Source organism: Chiroxiphia lanceolata, chromosome 22 (assembly GCF_009829145.1).
Source record: "Chiroxiphia lanceolata isolate bChiLan1 chromosome 22, bChiLan1.pri, whole genome shotgun sequence".
In the NCBI taxonomy this organism is placed as follows: domain Eukaryota; kingdom Metazoa; phylum Chordata; class Aves; order Passeriformes; family Pipridae; genus Chiroxiphia; species Chiroxiphia lanceolata.
The window spans coordinates 934,718-953,420 of NC_045658.1; the positions used below are offsets into that span (position 1 = coordinate 934,718).

The window sequence follows — 18,703 nt, forward strand, 5'->3', positions numbered from 1 at the left end:
AGCCCGCTCCCTTCCGACGGCCGCGTCCCATCCCCGGGAGCGCGGCCTCCCAGTGCCGGACTGGGGCGAACTGGGAGCGGCCGCGGCGCCTTTAAGAGCGGGCGTGGCCGGTGACGTCACCGGGGCATGAATGAACAGGAGCGGGCGCGCGCCCCACACACCCAACACACCCCACGCACCCCGCACCTCGCGGGGCACCCCCGGCACCCCCCGCCATGGCCGGGACCCCCCTGACCCTCACCCTCCTCCTCCTCACCGCCCTCACCCCCCTGTCCCCCGCGGCGGCCGAGGAAGGTGAGTCCCGCGCTTCTATTTTGGGGGCTGGGACACCCCAAAACTCATTATTGGGGTGCCGGGGAGGAATTCATAGGGGTGAGGCGGTTTGGGGGCAAATCCGCGTGGTTTTGGGGCGTTTAGAGGTTGGGGAGCGCTCGGAAAGTAAAGGAAGAAGGGGTGCTCCCCTCCCTCAAAATAAATTTGGGGTGCCGGGGAGAATCAGCGGCTGCGGAGGGGAAATGGTTCAAATGAGAGGGAAAAGTTAAAATTAGGGTGGGAAAGTTGAAGCGAAGGGCGAAAAGTTAAACTAAGAGGGGAAAAGTTGAAATAAATGGGAGGGGGTTTAAAAAAGTGGGGGAGAAGCTAAAAATGGGGGGGGGGGGGAGCTAAAATGGGCCCGGGGACTAAAATATAGGAGGGAAAAGTTTAAACGGAGGGAAGAAAAGCTCAAAAAAGGAAAAACCAAGAGGTTTGGGGTTTTTCCCATGCCGAGCGTCCAGCTGACGCTCCGGGGCCGGATCCTGGTGGGAGCCCCCAAAAAAGGCTGACAGAGGGGCGCGGGTGGAGAGGATTAAAAACCAAACCCCCCGAAAGGGGAAAATCCCCCTAAAATGGAGCGTTTCCCATGGGCGGTTCAGGGCCGGGCGGGATCCGGCCCGGAGAACTAGAAAACAATGTCAGGAAAATCCCAAAAATCGCTGGGAAAAAACAAGCAGCGTCTCGGCCTCCACCCCACAACCCTTCCCCCCGTGGTTTTTGGACTTAGTTTGGGGGGGTTGGGGTAAAAAAAGAAAAGAGAGAATTCACTTTTTTTTATACATAGATTGAAATTCTTTAAAATTAAAGTCTCTCCAAACTCTGCCCGACGGGTTTAATCCGGCGTTTTCCGAGGGAAAGGGGGAAGAATCCGGCCCCAAATGCAAATAAATTGGAGGCTGGGATGGAAAATACCCCCCTAAGAACTAAAAATGGGGTGGAAAAAACCCCGGAGTGAGGATTTTTGGGAGTGCAGGGGGGAAGGGGGAGGGGGGCGACCCCGTGGAGGGACCCCCAACACCCCGAGTCAGCTGCAGGATTTGGGGGGTGTTCCCAAAGTGCCGATTCCCAGGAGGGAATGTTGGGATTTGGGGTTTCAAAAGGGCAGGGGAGGGAAGGGAAAGTGGTGGGAGAGCAGCAGGATTTGGGGTTAAGGGGGGGTTGGTTCCCAGTGCTTGGAAAGGGCGAGATCCGGTGGGATTTGGGGAGATCTGAGGATGGGGAGGGGGTTAAGGAGTAGGGAATGGGATGGGGATGGGATCCATTTTGGGATTATGATTGGGATTGTGATTGAGACTGAGGAGGGGACAGGATTGGGATGGGGATGGGAGTGAGAGGGCATGGGATTCAGAGTGGGATTGGGATTCAGATTTAGGATTGGATGAGGGTGGGATTGGGATGGGATTGGGGTGGGGACAGGAACGTGAGTGGAGGGGACAGGATTTGGGTTCATTTTGGGTGTGGGGACAGGATTGGGATGGGATGAGGATAGAACAGGACAGGGTGGAAAACGCAGTTGGATGGGGACAGGGACAGGGATGGAGCCGGGAATGGGACCGGGATGCAGCTGTGGAGTGGGGAGGGGTGAGGAGGAGGATGGGGGGGTGGCCACGTTCATGGTGGCACATGGTGGTGGTGGCCACGGCGATGAAGATGATGAAGATGAAGGGGGAGGGGGGGTGGCCGTGGTGACGATGGCAATGGAGAATGTGAGGATGGTGATGATGGCAGAGGGGGGGCAGGTGTTGGCGGAGCTGTCCCGGGGCTGTCCCGGGAGCTGCCGGGATGCTGCACCCTTTGACTCAGCAGCCACAGCCCCGGGATCCTCCCTGAGCACCCCCCGCCCGGCACGGGGGGACCCTACGAGGACCCACAGGGACCCCCCGCCCCAAAACCGGGGGGAGCTCAGAGGGAACCCACAGGGAACCCCCGGACCCAAAACCGGAGGGAACCCCCAGGGACCCCCCCGTCCCAAAACCGGGGGGACTCCACGGGGAACCCACAGGGAACCCCCGGATCCAAAACCAGGGGGACCCCACAGAGAACCCACAGGGACACCCACCCCAACATCGCAGGGACCCTACAGGGAACCTCCGCCCCAACACGGGGGGACCCCACAGAGAACCCACAGGGACCCCCCCAGCCCCGGGGGGACCCGGCCCCGGCTCCCGGCGCTTTCCGCCCTCCGGAGGCACGCGGGGGGATTTCCAGCCGCAGGAAAACCGGGATATCCGCCCGGGCATCCTTCCTGACCCCGGGCACGGCGGTGGGGAGGGGGGGGGGGGGACAATTCCTTCCCCCCCCCCGCTCCGTTTTAAGCACCAAATCCCAACATTCCCTCCTGGGAATCAGCACTTTGGGAACACACCCCAAATCCCGCAGCCGCCCCGGGGTGTTGGGGGGTCCTCGCCAAGGGGTCGCCCCCTTTTATCTCCCCCCCAGCGCTTCCAAAAAATCCTCGTTTTAGGTTTTTTTCCCCCATTTTTGGTTTCTTAGGGAGGCGTTTTCCATCCCAGCCTCCCATTTATTTGCATTCCGGGCCGGGCTCTTCCGCCTTTCCCTCGAAAAACGCCAGATTAAACCCGTCGGGCAGAGTCTGGAGAAACTTTAATCCTAAAAGAAATCAATGGATGTGAATTTGCCCCCCCCCCCCCCGCAGGTTTTGGGGTGTGTGTCCCCCCCCGATTTCACCCTCCGGGGCAGGTCGAGCTCGTCCGTTCCCAGCGGGGGGAGCTGGGGGGGGCACATCCCACATCCCGGCCCTCCCCCGTCCCGCCGGACCCATCCCGGTGACCTCCGGCGTCCGGGCACATTCCTGGGGGGTGATTCACTGAGGGGGGGCCCCGCTCCCTCCTGGCTCTCGGCGGCCTCCTCTTCCTCCTCTTCCTCCTCTTCCTCTCCGGGCGCTGGATCCGGACCCGCCCTGGACGTGCCCCGGCAGGTCCGGGCCCGGCACCCGTCGCTGCTCCCCCTCCTTTGGGGGCGGCTCGGGGGCATCCCGGGGGAATCTGTTGGGAATGGGGGCGGAATCCGTGGGTCTAAGGGATGTTTGTGGGGTCTGGGAATGTTTGGAGGTTGTGTGGGGATGTCTGTGGGGATGGGGTGGATCTGGGGGTCCTGAGCACATCCATGGATCCTGGTGGCATCTGTGGGGCCAAGGGATATCCATGGATCCTGAGAACATCCATGGATCCTGGTGGCATCTGCGGGGCCAAGGGATATCCGTGGGTGCTGAGGATATCCATGGATCCTGGTGGCGTCTGTGGGGCCCAGGAGTGTTTGCAAGCCCTGGGAATTTCCATGGGTCATGGGGACGTCTCTGGGGACTGGGGACATCCGTGGATCCCATGGATCCCAGGGACAACTGTGGATCCCAGGACACCTGTGGGGATGTCTGTGGGGATGGGGTGGATCTGTGGATCCTGGGGATATCCATGGGTCTTGAGGACATCCATGGATCCTGGTGGCATCTCTGGGTCTCAGGAGCATTTGCAAGCCCTGAGAACTTCCATGGGGACATCTGTAGGTACTGGGGACATCCATGGATCCCAGGGCACCTGTGGGTCCTGGGGGACATCCGTCTGTAAGTCTCGGAAGCATCTGGGAGTCCCAGTGATGTCTGTGGGTCCCAGGGTGCCTGTGAGTCCTGGGGGACATTCGTGTGTCCTGAGGGATAGATGTCAGTGGAGCCCAGGATCCACAGGTCCAAGGGGTGTCCTGCAGGTCCTGGTGGCATCTCCTGACGTTCCTCTCCTCTCTCCTGTCCCACAGTGGTGCTGCTGGACTTCGCCAAGGCACACGGGGAGCTGGGCTGGCTCACCCATCCCTACGGAAAAGGGGTGAGCACCCGGGATCCAGCACCCCAGCTGGGATGGGGATGGGGAATGGGGACATCCTTAGGGCCAGGGAATGAGGACCTTTCCATGGGGGACCTCCATGGGATTGGGAACCTCAATGGGAATCTCCATGGTGATGGGGACAGGGACATCCTTGGGGACCCCACGGGAATAGAGATATCCATGCAGACCTCCCTAGTGATGGAAACAAGGACCTCCATGGGGATGAGGAAATCCATGGGAACGCTGATGGGGGAATCCACAGGAATGGGGATGGGGACACCCCCAGGGACAGAGGCATCATAGGGAGGGACCCCCATGGGAACATCCCATGGGCAGGGGACAAGTCCACATGTGGGGACTGAGATGGGGACATCCACGGGTTTGAGAGCTCCACTGGAGTGTGACTGGGGATCTCCATGGAGCCAGGAACACCCGTGGGGATGGACATGGGGACATCCCCAAGGTTGTGGATCTCCGTTCGATGTGCTTGGGGACATTCACAGGGCCAGGGGCATCCATGGGGACAGAGATGGGGATGTCCATGGGGCTGTGGATCTCCACTGGGATGTGACTGGAGATCTCCACAGGGCTGGGACCATCCATGGGTGTAGAGCTGGGGACACCCACGGGGATGAGGCCGAGTGCCTCCGTAGGGACCGTTGTGCCTCAGTTCCCCCTCCAAGTGCCGTTTGTGTCTCCGTGGGGACAGTGGGACCAGCTGCAGAACGTCCTCAATGACTCCCTGATCTACATCTACTCCGTGTGCAACGTCCTGGAGGGGGAGCAGGAGAACTGGCTCCGCACCAACTGGATCTACCGGGGGGTGGCCGAGCGCATCTTCATCGAGCTCCAGTTCACCGTCCGCGACTGCAACAGCTTCCCCACGGCCGGGGGCGGCTCCTGCAAGGAGACCTTCAACCTCTACTACGCCGAGTCTGACGTGGATTACGGCACCAACTTCCAGAAGAGGCAGTTCCGGAAGATCGACACCATTGCTCCGGACGAGATCACCGTGCAGGAGGATTTCGCCGCCCGCAACGTCAAACTCAACGTGGAGGTTCGCTCGGTGGGGCCGCTGCGGAGGAAGGGCTTCTACCTGGCCTTCCAGGACCTGGGCGCCTGCGTGGCCCTGCTCTCCGTCAGGGTCTACTACAAGCGCTGCCCGGCGGTGATCCGGGGGCTGGCGGAATTCCCGGAGACCGTGGCCGGGGCGGACTCGCAGGCGCTGGCCGAGGTGCGGGGGGTGTGCGTGGAGCGGGCGGAGGCCGAGCAGGCGCCGGCCCTGCACTGCAGCGCCGAGGGCGAGTGGATCGTGCCCATCGGGGAGTGCCTGTGCCAGGCTGGCTACCAGAGCCTGGGGGACACCTGCCAAGGTACGGCCGGCGGGAAACGGGCCAGGAGGGGCTTTGGGGGAGCCGAGGATGGGGGCCAAGGGCAGGGGAGGGAGGGGCTTGGCCTCGGAATTCCCGATCCCGGACGGTCTGTGAGCACAGCGAGTGTGGCAGCTGGGCTGGGGGGGGGCCAGGAATAAGGAAGCTGCAAAAATGATGGGAAATAACCCAAAATTCCAACTCTGGGTTGACGAAATGAGGTTTTGGCCACAAAATTTCCCGTCCTGGATTATCAACCCTTGAGCATCACCAGTGCAGTGAGTGTGGTGGGGCTCAGCTGGGAAAGGGGTGGGCTGGGGCAGGAGGGTCCAAAAATGAGGGGAATGCCCTAAAAATTCCCATTTTGGGTTGAGGAATGAGGCTTTGGCCACAAAATTCCCAATCCTGGATGGTCAACCTTGAGTGTAATGAGTGTGACAGGGCTCAGCTGGGAGAGGAGTGGGGTGGGAGGGAAGAGGAATGAGGTTTTGGCCCCGGAATTCCCAATCCTGAATCACCAACCTTGAGTGTAGTGAGTGTGGCAGCTGGGCTGGGGTGAGCAGGGATGATCCCAGTAATAATGGAAGCTGCAAAATAAGGTGAAATAACCTAAAATTCCAATTTGGGGTTGGAGAAATAAGGTTTTGGCCCCAAAATTCCCAGTCCTGGATGGTCAACCTTGAGTGCAGTGAGTGTAGCAGGGCTCAGCTGGGAGAGGGGGGTTCTAGAGGGTTCCCAATAATAAAGAAGCTGCAAAAAAAGGTGAAACACCCTAAAAACTCCCACTTAGTCTGGGAGAAATGAGGCATTAGTCCCAAAATTCCCAATCCTGGATCATTCCCCTGGAGCATCACCAGTGTAGCGAGTGCAGCAGGGCTCAGCTAGGAGGGGGCTGAGCCAGGATGGACTGGGGGGGTCCCAGTGTTAATAGAAGCTGCAAAATGAGGTGAAACACCCTAAACTTCCCACTTTGTTTTGGAGAAGTTAAGTATTACTCCCAAAATTCCCAATTTATATCACAAGAGCAGTGAGCGTGACAGGGCTCAGCTGGGAGAGGGGGAAACCGGGGGGGATCCCAATAATAAAGAAGCTGCAAAATGAGGTGAAACCCCCTAAAATCCCCCCTCTGGGTGCTTGGATGGGTGCTGACCCTCCTCCCACACCACCTGGGTGCAGATCCCTGGGTGGGAAGGGGGATTTCGAGTCTCACAGGTGTCCCTGTGTGGGGAGGGGTATTTGGGGTCTCACAGATGTTACTGTGTGGGAAGGTGGATTTAAGGTGTCTCTGTGTGGGGAGGGCAATTTGGGGTGTCCCAGTGTGGGGAGGATTTGGGGTCTCACAGGTGTCCCTGTGTGGGGAGGGGGACTAGGGGGATTTGGGGTGTCCCTGTGTGGGGAGGGGGATTTGGGGTATCCCTGTGTGGGGAGGATTTGAGGTCTCACCAGTGTCCCTGTGTGTGGATTTAGGGTGTCCTGTACGTGGATTTGGGGTGTCCCTGTGTGGAGAGGGGGATTAGGGGGATTTGGGGTGTCCCTGTGTGGGGAGGGGGCTGTGGGGTCTCACTGCTGTCCCTGTGTCCCCCCAGCCTGCCCCCCTGGCACCTTCAAGGCTGCCGTGTCCCCGGGGGGGTGCCAGCCCTGCCCCCCCCACACGGAGCCCGCCCCGGCCGCCGCTGCCTCCTGCCCGTGCCAGGAGGGCTTTTTCCGCACCCCCCAGGACCCCCCGGAGGATCCCTGTACCCGTAAGTCACCTCCTGGGGCAGGGGGGGACACCGAGGTGCAGCCCCCCCGCTGACCCCCTGTCACAACCTGCCCCAGAAAAGGGGTGAGGTGGGGGGGTAACCCAGGTTCTTATCAACAATTCCCTTGGGGTGGATTAGCGTGAAAAGACACTGTGCTTGAAAACATGTATAGGTACGGTTTATTTTAACAATTTTGATTAAATAGGTATGTTAGCATTTAGAGTGTTATCATCTCTCTCATCTACAGCAATATGGCATAAAGAGAACCTTTAGGGAAAATGCATAAGGGAGAGAAAGGAAAGACGGGAGAAGGGTAAGGGAGAGTAAGGGAAAGCAAAGCTGAGAGTGGAAAGATGTCTATAGTCACTGCCCACGGGGTCCAGAGATGGAACTTGGGAGTTGCAGCTTCCACGTCTGTCAGTTGAAGTGGTGGCCTTGGTCCGTTGGGGGTGGGGGAGGGAAGCCCCCGCACTCAAAGGAGTTGTGACTTATTATATCCATGGATGGTGTCCCGGGCCGTGCCACGAACCCCCAACATCTCCTGGGCCTGAGCAGAGTTCCCATGAGGGGCCTGGGAAAAGGGTTTTTCCCACCTTTCAAGATCGGCAGAGGGGGGGATGGGCTTTGATGGGCCATCAGAGGTAAAATGCAAAAGTCCTGCAAGAGTCCCTTGGCAATCCTGGAATGCACAAACCATGAACTGTGTCAGTCTCTGACCCCCCGTGTGTGTGTGTGTCCCCAGGTCCCCCTTCGCCCCCCCAGGGGGTCACGGCCGTGGCTCTGGGGGCCACGGTGCAGCTGCGCTGGGACCCCCCCGCCGACCCCGGGGGCCGCGGGGACGTCACCTACAGTGTCACCTGCGAGCAGTGCTGGCCCGACGGCGGCGAGTGCCGGCCCTGCGACGGCGGCGGGGTGAGGTTCTCGCAGCCCCCCCGGGGGCTCACGGCCACCACCGTCACCGTCACCGACCTGGAGCCGCTCGTCAACTACACCTTCAGCGTGGAGGCCCGGAACGGGGTGTCCCCCTACAGCCCCCGGCGCAGCGTGGCCACCGCCACCGTCAGCGTCAACCACACCGGTGAGGGGCCGCCAGCACCTGCCACAGCCGCCTTCCATCAGGGGGACACCGCCGGGGTGTCCCTGTCCCCCACGGGGACACCTCCGGGATGGTCCCAACCCCCATGGGGGCACCTCAGAGATGTCCCTGTCCCCCATGAGGACACCTCTGTGACATCCCTGTCACCTCCATATTATCCCCATCCCCTCTTACCTCCTTGACATTCCCAACCCCCATAGGAACACCCCCGTGATGTCCATGTCCCCAGAGGGGACACCTCCATGATGTTCCTGACCCCCCCAGGGACACATCCATACTGTCCCCATCCTCCAAGAGGACACCTCTGTGATGTCCCTGTCCCCATGGGGGCACCTTCATATTGTCCCTGTCTCCCTTGGGGACACCTCTGTGATGTTCCCGATCCTCCTGGGGACACCTCGGTGACGTCCCTGTCTGTGCCCATGGCAGAGCCTCCCAGGGTGACCTCGGTGAGCCTGGACGGACGGACAACCACCAGCCTGGCCCTGTCCTGGACGGTGCCACCGCGGCAGCAGAGCCGGGTCTGGAAGTACGAGGTCACCTACAGCAAGAAGGTCTGTCCTGTGGCACAGCTACAGCCCTACAGCCCAACCCCATCACCCCAGCCCTGTCACCTCCAGCCCTGTCACCTCCAGCCTTGCCCCATCCATGTCTCCCCCCATCCACGTCACTCCCCAACCCATGTCACCCTCCCATCCTTGTCACCTCCATCCATGTCATCTCTCAGTTCATGTCCTTCCCATGTTCATCCACCTCCATCCATGTCAACCCCCATCCACGTCTCTCCCATATTCACTCCTCCATCCACGTTACCTCCATCTGTGTCACCTCCTTCCGTGCTCCTCTGTCCATATCCCACTTCCATCCTTGTCCCTTCTGTCTGTGTCACCCCTCCATCCGTGTCACCTCCATCCTCGCCTCCATCCATGTCATCCCTCAATTCATGTCCTTCTTGTGTTCATCCCTCCATCCGTGTCACCTCTCTCCCTGCCTTCATCCAGGTCACCCCTCCATCCACGTGCCTCCATCCACATTACTCCTCCATCCCTGTCACACCCCTATCCCTGTCACACCCTCATCCATGTCACACTTCCATCCCTGTAACCTCCATTCTTCCCCAGTCTGTGTCCCCTTCCATCCATGTCACCTCCATCCTTGCTCCCATCCACATCACGTCTCCATCCACATCTCCACCCCTGTCATCCCCATCCCTGTCCCATCCCTGCCACCCCATCCCTGTCCCATCCCTGCCACCCCATCCCTGTCCCATCCCTGCCACCCCTATCCCTGTCCCACCCCTGTCATCCCTGTCACCCCCATCCCTACCCCATCCATGTCATCCCCATCCCTGTCCCATCCCTGTCACCCCCATCCCTGTCCCATCCCTGTCACCCCCATCCACGTGCCCCCATGACCCCGGTGTCCCCAGGTGGACGAGAACAGCTACTCTGTGCTGCGCTGCGAGGGCCCCTCGGTGACGCTGCCCAAGCTGTCCCCGGGCACCGCCTACGTGGTGCGTGTCCAGGCCCTCACCGCCGACGGCCACGGCGCCTTCAGCCCCCAGCACGAGTTCGAGACCCTGCCCGAGGGTGAGGAGCGAGGGGGGGTGCAGGGGGGTGGAGTGGGGGTCCAGGGGGTGCAGGGGTGTGGGGTGGGGGGCCCAGGGGGTGCAGGGGTGTGGGGTGGGGGGCCCAGGGGATGCAGACCTCACCCAGCCACCCCAAACGGTCCCCACAGGCGCCGAGGCCACGGCGTCCACTGCCGTCATCACCGGCACCGTCGCCGGCGTCGTCTTTGTCGTCATGCTCTTGGCCGCTCTCATCTACGTCCTGCGGCGGTAAGGAGAGAAACCCCCAGAAACACCCTGGAAAAACCCAAAATACCGTTTTCCCACCATCAATGTGGGTGAGGGATGATTTTTTGGGACTTCTTTGCAGGAGGAGAAGGTCACGGCCGCACCAGTCCGCCGAGGACGTTTACTTCTCCAAGTCAGGTGAGCCACGGCACATGGGGACAGCGGCAATGGGTGGGGGGTGCTGTGGGTGCTGACCCCCCTCCTTGACACCCCCAGACCAGCTGAAGCCCCTCAAGACCTACGTTGACCCCCACACCTATGAAGACCCCAACCAGGCCATGCTCAAGTTTACCACCGAGATCCCCCCGTCCTTCATCACCCGCCAGAAGGTCATCGGCGCCGGTACGTGGCTGGGTCACCCCGCAGACACCCCAAAACTGGGCCAGGCCAGGGGGGTTATGAGTGTCCCCTGTTTCTTGGAGCAGGTGAATTCGGGGAGGTCTACAAGGGCACCCTGAAGCGCGGGAGGAAGGAGGTGCCGGTGGCCATCAAGACGCTGAAGGTGGGCTACACGGAGAAGCAGCGCGTGGACTTCCTGAGCGAGGCCACCATCATGGGGCAGTTCTGCCACCACAACATCATCCGCCTTGAGGGCGTCGTCTCCAAGTGTGAGTGTCCAAAAAAACCCCGCCCCAATTTCCCTGCAAAACACCCCAAACCTGAGCAATAGAAAAACAGGGTGTTTTGAGCAACGATGCCAGGGGGCTTGCATTTTTTTTGAGTGCTCTTGGGGGTTTTTGGGGGATGATGTTGGGGGTTTTGGTGGGGAGGGATTTGGGGTTAATTTGTAGGGGTTTTAGGGGAGTTTGGGGGATTTTTCCAGGAGTTGGGGTGGGTTTAGGGCGGTTATTTTGGTATTTTTGGGGGGGTTGGATTTTATTTGAAGGTTTATTGGGGTCTGTAGGGGGTTTGGGACTTTTCGTTGTTTTGGGAATGTCTTGGGGAGGTGATTTTTTGGGGAATATTTTGGGGAGTTGGGGTTTTGGGTTTTTTTGTGTGGAATTGGGAGGGTTTGGATTTTTGGGAGGACTTGGGATTTGGGGATTTCTTTTTGTGTTGGGGGGGTTGGGGTTGTTTTTTGGGGATTGGGGATTTTTTTGAGGCAGGTTCAGTGTTCTTGGGGGGCTGAGGATTTTGGGAGGGCTTGGAGGAGGTGGGGGGAATTTCAGATGTGTTTTTTTCGGTTTTGGAGCTCTTTCAGTTGGGGGTTGTAGAGATTTTTGGGGTGTTTTACCCATTTTGGGCCTGATTTTTGTACAGACAAGCCCTTCATGATCATCACGGAGTACATGGAGAACGGGGCACTGGACAAATTCCTGCGGGTGAGTGACACGTGGTGACAGGGACAAGGAGCACCTGGTGGTGGAACAAACACCCACCACGGGAGGTGGGACGACAGATGGATTCCAGGCCGGATTCTCCCCTTTTCCCAGGAAAAAGAGGGGGACTTTGGCGTCATCCAGCTGGTGGGGATGTTGCGGGGCATCACCGCCGGCATGAAGTACTTGGCCAACATGAATTACGTCCATCGGGATCTGGCCGCCAGGAACATCCTGGTGAACAGCAACCTGGTGTGCAAGGTGTCCGATTTTGGGCTCTCCAGGGTGTTGGAAGATGACCCTGAAGCCACCTACACCACCAGTGTAAGTGTCACCACGGAGGGGTGGGTGGTTGGCCATGGCGGGTGGTGGGTTGGTCGCAGTGGGTGGTTCATTGTGGTGGAATGGTTGGTTGGCCATGAAGGGGTGGTTGACCAAGGTGAGGCAGTTGTCCAAAGTGGGGGTGGTTGGCCATTGTGAGGTGTTGGGTTGACCAAGGTAGAGTGGTTGGTTGGTCTTGTTGGGGTGGTTGACCAAGGTGAGGTGGTTGTCCAAGGTGTTGGTGGTTGGCCATGGAAGGGTGGCTGACCAAGGTGAGGTGGTTGTCCAAGGTGGAGGTGGTTGGTTTGTCAAGGTGGGCTGGTTGGTTGGCCATGGAGGGGTGGCTTGTTGACCGTGGAGAAGTGACTGGCCAAGGTGAGGTGGTGGGTTGTCCAAGGTAGGGTTGTTGGTTGGTCTTGTTGGGACGGTGGTTCATGTCAGGGTGGTTGGCCAAGAGGTGGTTGGCCATGGTGGAGGTGGTTTTTTGGGGGGTGCAGAGTTGACCTCAATGTTTCTGTAGGGCGGGAAGATCCCGATCCGTTGGACAGCACCCGAAGCCATCTCCTACCGCAAGTTCACCTCGGCCAGCGACGTCTGGAGCTTTGGCATCGTCATGTGGGAGGTGATGTCCTATGGCGAGAGGCCCTACTGGGAGCTCTCCAACCATGAGGTGAGCACCCACCCTCTACCACCAGGGTTTGGGGGACATCCAAGGCCAGGTTGGATGGAGCTTGGAGCAACCTGGGATAGTGGAAGGTGTCCCTGCCCATGGCATGGGGTGGAACGGGATGGGCTTTAAGGTCCTTCCAATCCAAACCATTCTGGGATTCTGTGACTTAATGCAACTGGAATAGGGAATTCCTTTCTAGAGAATAAAGAGATAAATGTGTGGATAGATTTGGAGAGAGACAGGCTGAGAGCTGGGGGTGTTCACCTGGAGAAGAGGAGGCTCCAGAGAGACCTGAGAGCCTCTTCCAGTGCCTAAAGGGGCTCCAGGAGAGCTGGAGAGGGACTGGGGACAAGGGATGGAGGGACAGGACAAGGGGGAATGGTTTTAAACTAAAAGGGGGAAAATTTAGATGGGATATTGGGAAGGAATCCTTCCCTGGAAGGGTGGGGAGGCCCTAGCACAGGTTACCCAGGGAAACTGTGGCTGCCCCATCCCTGGAAGTGTCCAAAGCCAGGTTGGATGGGGCTTGGAGCAACCTGAGATGGTGGAAGGTGGGGGTGGGAATGGGATGAGCTTTCAGGTCCCTCCCAACACAAACCATCCTGGGATTCTTGTGAACACTCAATCTCCTCCTCCTCGTAGGTGATGAAGGCCATCAACGAGGGTTTCCGGCTCCCGGCACCCCTGGACTGTCCCTCGGCCATCTACCAGCTGATGATGCAGTGCTGGCAGCAGGAGCGCGCCCGGCGCCCCAAATTTGCCGACGTTGTCAGCATCCTGGACAAGCTCATCCGCGCCCCCGAGTCCCTCAAGGCGCTGGCGGATTTCGACCCCCGGTGAGTGTGGGGAGCTCTGGGATGTGGGGAGTGCAGGGAGGGGGGACAGTGACCCGAGGAAGTGCCCAAGACGAGGCTGGACGGGGCTTGGAGCAACCTGGGCGAGTGGAAGGTGTCCCTGCCCATGGCAGGGGGTGGAATGGGATGAGCTTTAAGGTCCCTCCCAACCCAGCCATCCCAGGATTCTCTGATTCCAACATGCCTTTGTGTCTTCCGTCGCTTTTGGCACCATTTTTTCACCATTTTTTGTAGTTTTGTGTTCCCCTGGTGCTGGTTCGTGTTGGGTTTTGCGTCTCTTCACTTTCGCGTTGCTTTTGGTGTCTCCATTTTTGCCTCAGTTTTGGCACCTCCCCATTTTGACATTGCTTTTTGCACCATTTCCTTTCTTCACCATCGTTTCCTCGTCACATTTTTGCATTATTTTTTTGGCATCTTCCCATTTCTGCAACATTTTCCCATCCTTTCATTTTCCTATGATTTTTTAGCATCTTTGCATTTTCAGGTCATTTTTCACATCCTTCCGCTTCTGCCTCGTTTTTTTCATCCTTCCCCTTTCACATCCTTTTTTTTGCATTGTTTTATTTCCTCGTTATTTTTGCATCCTTCCATTTTTTTGCATTACTTTTTTTTTCCACCTTTCCATTTCTGCGTAATTTTTCATCTTTTCATTTTCACATAATTTTTGGCATTTTTGCATCGTTTTCCCATACTTTGATTCCTGCATCACCTTTTGGCATATTTCCATTTCTGCATCATTTTTCCACCTTTCCATTTTCGCATCTGTTTTGTGCCCTCCTTCTGTTTCTGCCCCATTTTTGCCCCTTTTCCAGTCCTGCATCATTTTTTGCATCATTTCACTTCTGTGGTATTTTTCCTTCCTTCCTTTTCTGTATCATTTTTTGCACCCTCCCGTTCTCACAGGAATTTTTGCACCCTCCCATTCCCACATTATTTTTCCCATCTCTTCGTTTTGACACAATTTTCCACATCGTTTAATTTTTCCCTTGTTTTCACACCCTACTGTTTTCCCGTCGTTTTCCCAACCTCTCATTTCCACATCGGTGTGGTTTTTTTGCATCTTTCTATTTTCCCATCGTTTTCCACCCCTTTCCATGCCCCAGGGTGTCCATCCGCCTGCCCAGCACCAGTGGCTCCGAGGGTGTCCCGTTCCGCTCCGTCCCAGAGTGGTTGGAGTCCATCCGGATGCCCCAGTACACCGAGACCTTCATGGCCTCGGGCTACAGCACCATCGAGAAGGTCCTGCAGATGACCAGCGAGTGAGTGTCCCTTCAGTGTCCCTTCAGTGTCCCCTCAGTGTCCCCTTGATATTCCCGTGTGTCCCTGTTGACATTCCCGTGCTGTCCCTAGGGAGTGTCTCCTTGGTGTCCCTGTGGTGTCCTCATACTCTTTCCATGCTCTCCCCTTGATGTCCCCACAGTGTCCTTCTGACCATGTTGTCCCCATGGTGTGTCCCTTTGCTGTCCCCTTGATATTCCCATTCCATCCCCATGGTGTCCCTACAGCACATTCCCCTGGTGTCCCCTTGACATTCGCATGGTGTCCCCTCAGTGTCCCCTTGACATTCCCATGGTGTCTCCATGCCATCCCCATGGTGTCCCTATGGGGTATCCCCATGGTGTGTCCCCACAGTGTCCTCATATTCTGTACTGTCCCCTTGGTGTCCCCTTGGTATCCTCCTGACATTCCCGTGCTGTCCCCATGCTGTCCCCTCAATATTCCCATTCCATCCCCATGGTGGCCCGGTGGTGTCTCTATGGTGTCCCCGTCCCGTGCTGTCCCCATGTCATCCCTGTGCTGTCCACATGGGATGTCCCCTTCGTGTCCCTGTGGTGTCCCCACACTGTGTGATATTCCCACAGTGTCCCCATGGTGTCCCTGGGATGTGTCCCCGTGGTGTCCCCTTGGCATTCCCACACTGCCCCCACACTGTCCCCATGCTGTCCCCACACTGTCCCCACATCCTCCCCCCCAAATCACGGGGTCAGGGATGTGCTGGGAACGGAAACCACTTCCATGGCCTTGGCGGCCCAAGGGACGGGATAAAATTAGATGTTCCTTGGCTGGAGAGGCCGGGATGAGTCACGGCTGTCTGTCCATCCCTGGGGATGAGCCATGTCCGTCCATCTGCCCCCGGGATGAGCCCTGTCCATCCACCCATCCCTTGGGATGAGCTGCACCCATCCACCCATCCTTTGGGATGATCCATGTCCATCCATCCCTTGGGATGAGCCATGTCTGTCTATCCCTTGGGATCAGCTGTGTCCATCCATCCATCCACCCATCCCTTGGGATGAGCCATGTCCACCCATCCTTGGGATGATCCATGTCCATCCATCCATCCCTCGGGATGATCCATGTCCGTCCATCCATCCCTCAGGATGGACCATCCCTTGAGATGATCCATGTCCATCCACCCATCCTTTGGGATGAGCCATGTCCACCCATCTCTTGGGATGATCCATGTCCATCCATCCATCCTTTGGGATGATCCATGTCCATCCATCCATCCCCTCGGGATGATCCATGTCCATCCATCTCTCGGGATGGACCATCCCTTGGGATGATCCATGTCCACCCATCCCTTGGGATGATCCATGTCCATCCATCCTTTGGGATGATCCATGTCCATCCATCCCTTGGGATGATCCGTGTCCATCTATCCCTTGGGATGATCCATGTCCATCCATCCATCCTTGGGATGATCCATGTCCATCCATCCCTCGGGAACGCCACGTTGGGGTTCCCCAGTCCCAGGGCCTGGTTGAATCCCTCCCACCCCCCTTTCCCCTGGACCCACTCCCGGCTCCTGTCACCCCACTAATCCCTGTTTTCTGGGTTTTTTCCCAGGGATATCAAGCGGATCGGGGTGCGGCTGCCGGGCCACCAGAAGCGGATCACCTACAGCCTGCTGGGAATGCAGGAGCAGGCGGGGGCCGGGGGGGCCCCGGGCTGACCCCGAGACCCCCCAAATTAATCCCCCCCCTGCGGGGTTTATTTATTGTTCCTCTTATTCATGAGAATTTTTATAGTATTATTATTATTATTATTATTGACATCCTCCCCTGGGCATGGGGGAAAACGGGTGTGCCCCTCCCCCTGCCCCCGGAAAAACGGGTGCCAATGGAATTCCGAGCTCCCCAGGAGCTGGGGGAGGTTTTCAGGGGGGGGGGTTTCTCTTTTTGCGCCCCCCCCACATTTCAAGAAAAAAAAAAAAAGGGGGCTCAGTCCCAAAACTGATTTATTTTTGCTTTTTTTCTCCCTATTTATTCCTCTCCCACCAGGTTTTCGGGTGGTTTTCCCCCCTTCCCCCTCCCTTTAATGCTGTGCCTGCCAGTGTTGCCTTGTATTTTTTAACCTAATTTATTCTATTTTTGTATATTTATTGCAAGGAATTAAAGATTTGGGTGAGGAAAAAAAGGGGAAAATTAAAAAAAAAACCAAACGGATTTTTTCCCCTTTTTTTCGTGGATTTTTGGGGATTTTTGTGGGGTTTTGAATAAAAAAAATGTGCTTTTTTTGTTTTCTAGAATATTGTCTTTTCCCATTTGTTTGCAGAGATCGAGGGATTTGGGGGTGGGGGGAATTTTCCCCTGGATTTAAGGGGGTTTAAGGGTGTTTTAAAAGAGTTTTAAAGGGTTTTGAGAGGGTTTCTAAGCAGTTTTTTTAGGGTGCTTTAAGGATTTTAAAAGGATTTTTGAAGGAAGTTTTAAATGCTTTTTAAGGGGTTTTTAAAGGGTTTTATGGATTTTTAAAGGGGGTTTTTGGTGGGGTATTAAGGGGTTTTTTTAAGAGGTTTAAAGGGTTTTTTTAGAATTTTAAAGGTTTTTAAAGGGGGTTTAAGGGAGGCTTTGAAGAGTTATCAGGGGTTTTTAGGGGTTTTTAAGGGATTTTAGGGATTTTTTAGGAGGGAGTTTTAAGGGGGGATTAAGGAGGTTCAAGTAGTTTTTCAGGTGTTTAAAGCTTCTGGGTTTTTTAGGGGTTTTTAATGTGTTTAAGGGAGACTTTAAGTGGTTTTTGAGGGGTCTCAAGATTTTTAAGGGGGTTTTGGGGCTTTTAAGGGAATTTTAGGGGGGTTTAAGGGGGAGTTAAGGAGGTTTAAGGGTTTTTTTCAGTGGGTTTTTTAGGGGTTTTAAGGAGTTTTTAACGGGTGAAGGGTTTTCAAGGGGTTTTAAAGTTTTTAAGGAGTTTTAAGCTTTTTTTTTAGGAGATATCAGGGGTTTTAAGAGGGTTTAGGGCCTTTAAAGGGGTTTTAAATTATTTTTAAGCATTTTTTAAGGGGGCTTAAGGTTTTTAAGGGCCTTTATTGAGGAATTTTTAAGGGGGGTTAAGGAGGTTTAAGGGTGTTTTAAAAGTAGGGGAGTTTTAGGGGTGTTAAAAACATTTTAAATGGGTTAAAGAGTTTTTAAGGGGTTTTACAGGTTTTTTAAGGTTTTTAAGGGATTATCAGAGTTTTTAAGGGGGTTTAGGGGCTTTAAAAGGGTTTTTAAGTTATCTTTGAAGGGTTTTTAAGGTTTTTTAAGGGGATTTATGTAGGGGTTTTTAAGATGGTGGTTAAGGACGTTTAAGGGAGTTTTAAGAGTGGGGGGTTTTAGGGGTTTTAAAAGGGTTAAAGAGGTTTTTTAAGGGGTTATCAGAGTTTTTAAGGGGATTTGGGATCTTTAAAAGGATTTTAAGGTATTTTATAAGGGGGCTTAAGGTTTTTTAAGGGGTTTTATTTAGGGATTTTTAAGGGGGTTTTAAGAGTGGAGCTTTTTTGGGTGTTTCAAGGAGTTAAAGAGCTTTTTAAAGGGTTTTAATGTGGTTTTAAGGTTTGAAAGTGGTTCTAAAGGGGGTTTAAGGTTTTTTAAGGGGCTTTATTTAGAGATTTTTAAGGGGGTTTTAAGGATGGGGGTTTTTTGGAGTGTTTTTTGGGGGGGTTAAAGAGGGTTCTTTAAGGGGTTTTAAAGGGGTTCTAAGTGGAAGTTAAGGGGTTTTTAAAGGTCTTTTTTTAGGGATTTTTAAAGGGGGGTTAAGGGGGTTTTAAGGATGGGAGGTTTTGGGGGGGGGTTAAAGGAGTTAAAGAGAGTTTTCTAAGGGGTTTTAAAGGGGTTTTAAGGTTTTCAAAGGGGGGTTAAGGGTTTTTTAAGGGGTTTTAAAGGGGGTTTCAGGTTTTTTAAGGGGTCGAACACAACTCCAGGACCGTTTCCCACCCGGGGCCTCTTTTCCTCAGCAAAACCCGGGAGGAATTTGGCCTCTCCATCCCCCAAAGCCGCAGCGGCGGCGGCTCCGGCTGCGCGGAGCCTGCAAATCACCGGGTGCAAAAACGCCGGAAAAAAGGGGTTG

The 18,703-nt window shown here is 55.9% G+C and overlaps 1 protein-coding gene across 1 annotated transcript; it reads left to right on the plus strand.

Annotated features, from left to right (window-relative positions):
* The first annotated feature begins 215 nt into the window (after positions 1–215).
* Positions 216–16,906, plus strand: EPHA2 (EPH receptor A2). The gene is made up of 17 exons (XM_032709306.1): positions 216–294; positions 4,084–4,151; positions 4,861–5,524; positions 7,108–7,263; positions 8,006–8,341; positions 8,789–8,913; positions 9,789–9,948; positions 10,097–10,196; positions 10,297–10,352; positions 10,431–10,556; positions 10,640–10,822; positions 11,475–11,536; positions 11,648–11,857; positions 12,375–12,524; positions 13,167–13,360; positions 14,482–14,637; positions 16,229–16,906. Exons 1-17 carry the CDS (start codon positions 216–218, stop codon positions 16,332–16,334), a joined length of 2,931 nt encoding a protein of 976 aa, XP_032565197.1. The 3' UTR covers positions 16,335–16,906.
* Positions 16,907–18,703: the final 1,797 nt, after the last annotated feature.

What these genes read in the sequence shown, in the direction of transcription:
- EPHA2 (XM_032709306.1), top strand. Translation starts at nt 216, where the DNA reads ATGGCCGGGACCCCCCTGACCCTCACCCTCCTCCTCCTCACCGCCCTC. An exon ending in CCAGAAGGTCATCGGCGCCG is followed by an intron (nt 10,557 to 10,639) that starts GTACGTGGCTGG and finishes TTCTTGGAGCAG; the next exon opens with GTGAATTCGGGGAGGTCTAC. An exon ending in GTCCTGCAGATGACCAGCGA is followed by an intron (nt 14,638 to 16,228) that starts GTGAGTGTCCCT and finishes GTTTTTTCCCAG; the next exon opens with GGATATCAAGCGGATCGGGG.